Here is a 3,983-nt window from a genome sequence, read left to right as displayed (position 1 = left end):
GAGTAGATGCCTCGGTATTTGAAATCCTTAGAGGTACAGGGTGAATGCTTCAGTATTTGAAATCCCTATAGATCCAAGAGTAGATGCCTCGGTATTTGAAATCCTTAGAGGTACAGGGTGAATGCTTCAGTATTTGAAATCCCTATAGATCCAAGAGTAGATGCCTCGGTATTTGAAATCCTTAGAGTACAGGGTGAATGCTTCAGTATTTGAAATCCATAGAGATCCAAGGGTGGATGCCTTAGTATTTGACATCCCTAGAGATCCAAGAGTGGATCCCTCAGTATTTGAAATACCTAGAGATCCAAGGGTGGATCCCTTGGTATTTGAAATCCCTAGAGATCCAAGAGTAGATGCCTCGGTATTTGAAATCCCTAGAGGTACAGGGTGAATGCTTCAGTATTTGACATCCCTAGAGATCCAAGGGTGGTTGCCTCAGTATTTGAAATCCCTAGGGATCCAAGGGTGGTTGCCTCAGTATTTGACATCCCTAAAGATCCAAGGGTAGATGCCTCAGTATTTGACATCCCTAGAGATCCAAGGGTGGATGCCTCAGTATTTGAAATCTCTAGAGGTCAGGATGAATCTGAGAGACTTTTACCAGCACAGGTATTATTCAGTCTCAAATAGAATGACAAAATAAGTGAGAGTGGTTTCTGAAGTTAGGTCAGTAAACAAAATTACAATCCAGCTGATGAAAACTCAAAGCTCCTTATAGGAATAATCACAAAAATTAAAGTTGGAGGTATCATCCACATGTCAGTATAGAACACTTCCACAAAAAAGATAAGTGGTAGCTACCAGAGAGGCACCAATCGTTCAAGCTGATGGTAGATGATTTAAAACTTTTTTGCAAGTCTTCTTTAGGAGCCAAATAACATTTTCAAAGAAGTTACTCATGCTATTTTGTAAAAATGTTTAAAAAACAGATCACCCTGAACATCTCCAACTAAAACAATGGCCAGATTTCATTTTGGAGCAACAATAACAACCACCAGTCTCAGAAAGGAAATAACTGTAGAATGTGAGAGAAAAGAAAGAACAGTGGATGATTATCCTTCACTGAAGCTGAAATTCAAGTAAAGCAATAATGATTTGGCTTATTGAACTTATTTTACTTGTTTTTTTTTAAAGTCCTTATTCTGACTTTTTGTTTCATTTAGAGATTTTGTTTGAGTATCTTTCCTAGTTGGCAGAGTTTGGCTACTTTGTAATATCAGGTTAATCACACATTTTTAACTCTTAAGATTGACTGTACATATGTTTTGTTTGTAGGAGTCATGTGAAAAACAAGAGGAAAGTTCTAAAATAAATCACATGTCCAACAAAAACTTTATATCCAAGACATGAACCAAGAGTAAAAAAGCCAGAAGAACTGAAAATGCAGCAAATGGTAAGAAATACCACTATGCACAATGAAGAAACTGATATAAATATGAAAGTCTGCAGAAACATCCAGTGAAGAAAAAAACAAGAGAGAGAGAAATGTATAATCATTTCTGAACAGATATTCATATTATCAAAACCTAACTGGGGTATTTATCAACGGAAATGGTGAAAAGTGCAGCTCTGAAAGATGGAATGATAAGAGGGTGTTTCGAAGTTGAAAAACAAGAAATAATGCCAATCAACAAGGTCTTCACTGTAATAACAAATGGAATGACATTATCGTCATCTCTACTTCTTTTCTATGGAAGTATACAACCTGATCTTAAAGTGAAGCTTAGAAAAACTGAATCTGAAACAAGAGATAAATCATTGGCCAAGAATATCTAGAGTACCCAAAAGTACTGTCAAAACAAACATTATAGGTACATGTGATGGTCAAATGAAATGTGTTAAATTTCTACTCAATGTTGCAAAAGAAATAAATTGATAATTGAGTGTGATATCTCAGGTAACTGAGGAAAAGTAGACATATTTCATATTGTTATGATCCAAATAAAACTGCCAACAGCATTACAGTTTATACTGTGTCTCATAGGTTCTTGCTGACAGTCACAAAAATTGTTGTGTAGTAGTAAATTTTAAGCAGTTCATTAAACTATGAGGGTGAGTAAATCACAGTATTTGTTAAAGATGGGTGATCCAACCTTTTAGCAGCAAAAGATGTTACCACTCATAACTTGTAAATGGAATGGAATTTTCCTATTACATTTTATTTGCAGGTAAATGATTTGAAATAATTTTGTAGAACAAACATCGATGCCAAAACTTAAACTTGTAACTCCCTAATATTAAAGTTTGTAACTCAGACAATTTTAAAGTAGTTATTTATTTAGCAGCCTTTCTAGGCTCTTTCTGGAATGTTCATTCCTTTCCTATAAAAATGGTATAATCATGCACACGGTATTCCAAATGAGGCCTCATTAAGGTTTGATGTTCCAGCTTAATGATTTTAGTTTTATTAATATTTGATGGTTGTTTACAGTTTTAAATCTTGCTGATACCATTAAATATGTAAAAAGTAGTTCTAATCATCTCTATACTTATTTTATTGTACTTCTAGTTGTATTGCCAACAACAAATTTTATCTATCCATCGTATTTTAATTACTCAGATATCACCACAATACCTGTACTGTAGGGCATATTAGTAGGACATTAGTTCTATACTCTAGTCTCAATATAAATATAATTATGTACAACTACAAGATCCAGTTAATCAACTTTCATTAACTACAAGTACAACTAGTAACTCAGTGTAAGTAGTAAATACTGCAATACTACCATTGATGTAAGTTGTACTTTGTACAATTTAAGTTATTAAAATACAAGTCGTAGTACACTATAAAGTATAATAATATAATACTAACTATTAGTATTACTACTAGTAGTAGTAGTACTATAAATTAAAATTAAATGAAAAGTTAACATAATATTAATAAGTGAAACACGGTCAACATGTTGTAACTTATAACTAACTATTAAGGTAAACTATACAGCCTTAAATATATTATTTTGTGGTGTTATTTGGCCACAATCTCTCTATCCTCCTGTTACATTTCTTACCTTTGTAACCTGGCGATCCTGGGCTGCGTCGATCGACCGATAAACCTAACCTAAGGCTTAAATCAGGGGACTGTCTAGACATTAATCGTGTTCCTTCACTGGTCCTATTTGTATTACAAGTAGGAGAATGTGAAGAGCTAGACATTTTATTTGAAAACCTTGTTGGACTATTAATTTGTCGCATCATTGACACTGGCATGGTTGCTTTCAGGGGACACTGCTTCGTTGAACCTGGGCTCACTGGAGAACCTGTTCTTCGAACTCTTTGTGGTGTTTGTTCTGACATTTTATAATGATAAAACTTAAGTTGGCCGATTGCACTTAACAAGGTTTTAATAAAAGTCTTCAATTCTAGTTGTAATTTGTGTAAAACAGGCACATATAAGACAAAATCATTTTTCTTTTTTCTCAACTCTTTATACTTGGTTAGCATCGACACCTCTCCCGTCACCGTAAACTTACTATCTGGTTGTAACTTGTATTCTTGCAAGTGTACATGGGCTATAGCACTACTGATCACGTGGCTTCTACGGCAGCATCTATTGGATGTTGATTTTATTATATGCTGACAGTTTTGCTTTCGGAACACTTTAGCCTATATTTTTGTTGTTTTTTAAAATTCAATGTGGCACGAAATTATTGAAGTATGGTATATTTTCAAATTATATGCTAACATAAATTTTTAGCAAACGATTGGTTTATAAGTTGGATTTGTATGTGTTCGTATGGATCTTTGAAAAAAAAACAAGGCTATACGTTTTTATCAATGAACTCAATATGAGCATTTGCTCAGACGACCTTGGCGTATACCACTCTTTTGCTAGGGGAAACTGATATTTGTATAAACTTACAGGGGCAAAATAGGATGGAAGAAATGATAACACAGGACATTATATTTTTGTTGAAACTTATTATCTTAGCTTCCACTAGAACTTGGAATTATAATACGACAGATAATAATTCTAAAATATC

General features: G+C 33.8%; 1 protein-coding gene across 3 annotated transcripts in view; it reads right to left on the bottom strand.

The window, feature by feature from the left end:
• Positions 1-3,448, bottom strand: part of LOC106470264 (glucocorticoid-induced transcript 1 protein-like) — a 39,430-nt gene extending 35,982 nt beyond the window's left edge. For all 3 annotated transcript variants that reach the window (XM_022398863.1, XM_022398865.1, XM_022398864.1), the window contains exon 1: positions 3,012-3,448. In XM_022398863.1, the coding sequence (XP_022254571.1) occupies positions 3,012-3,444 (433 nt within the window). In that variant the 5' untranslated portion in view covers positions 3,445-3,448. The remainder of the gene's footprint in view (positions 1-3,011) is intronic.
• Positions 3,449-3,983: the final 535 nt, after the last annotated feature.

Source organism: Limulus polyphemus, unplaced genomic scaffold (genome assembly GCF_000517525.1).
Source record: "Limulus polyphemus unplaced genomic scaffold, Limulus_polyphemus-2.1.2 Scaffold3912, whole genome shotgun sequence".
NCBI lineage: Eukaryota > Metazoa > Arthropoda > Merostomata > Xiphosura > Limulidae > Limulus > Limulus polyphemus.
This window is presented reverse-complemented; position numbering and strand designations above follow the sequence as displayed.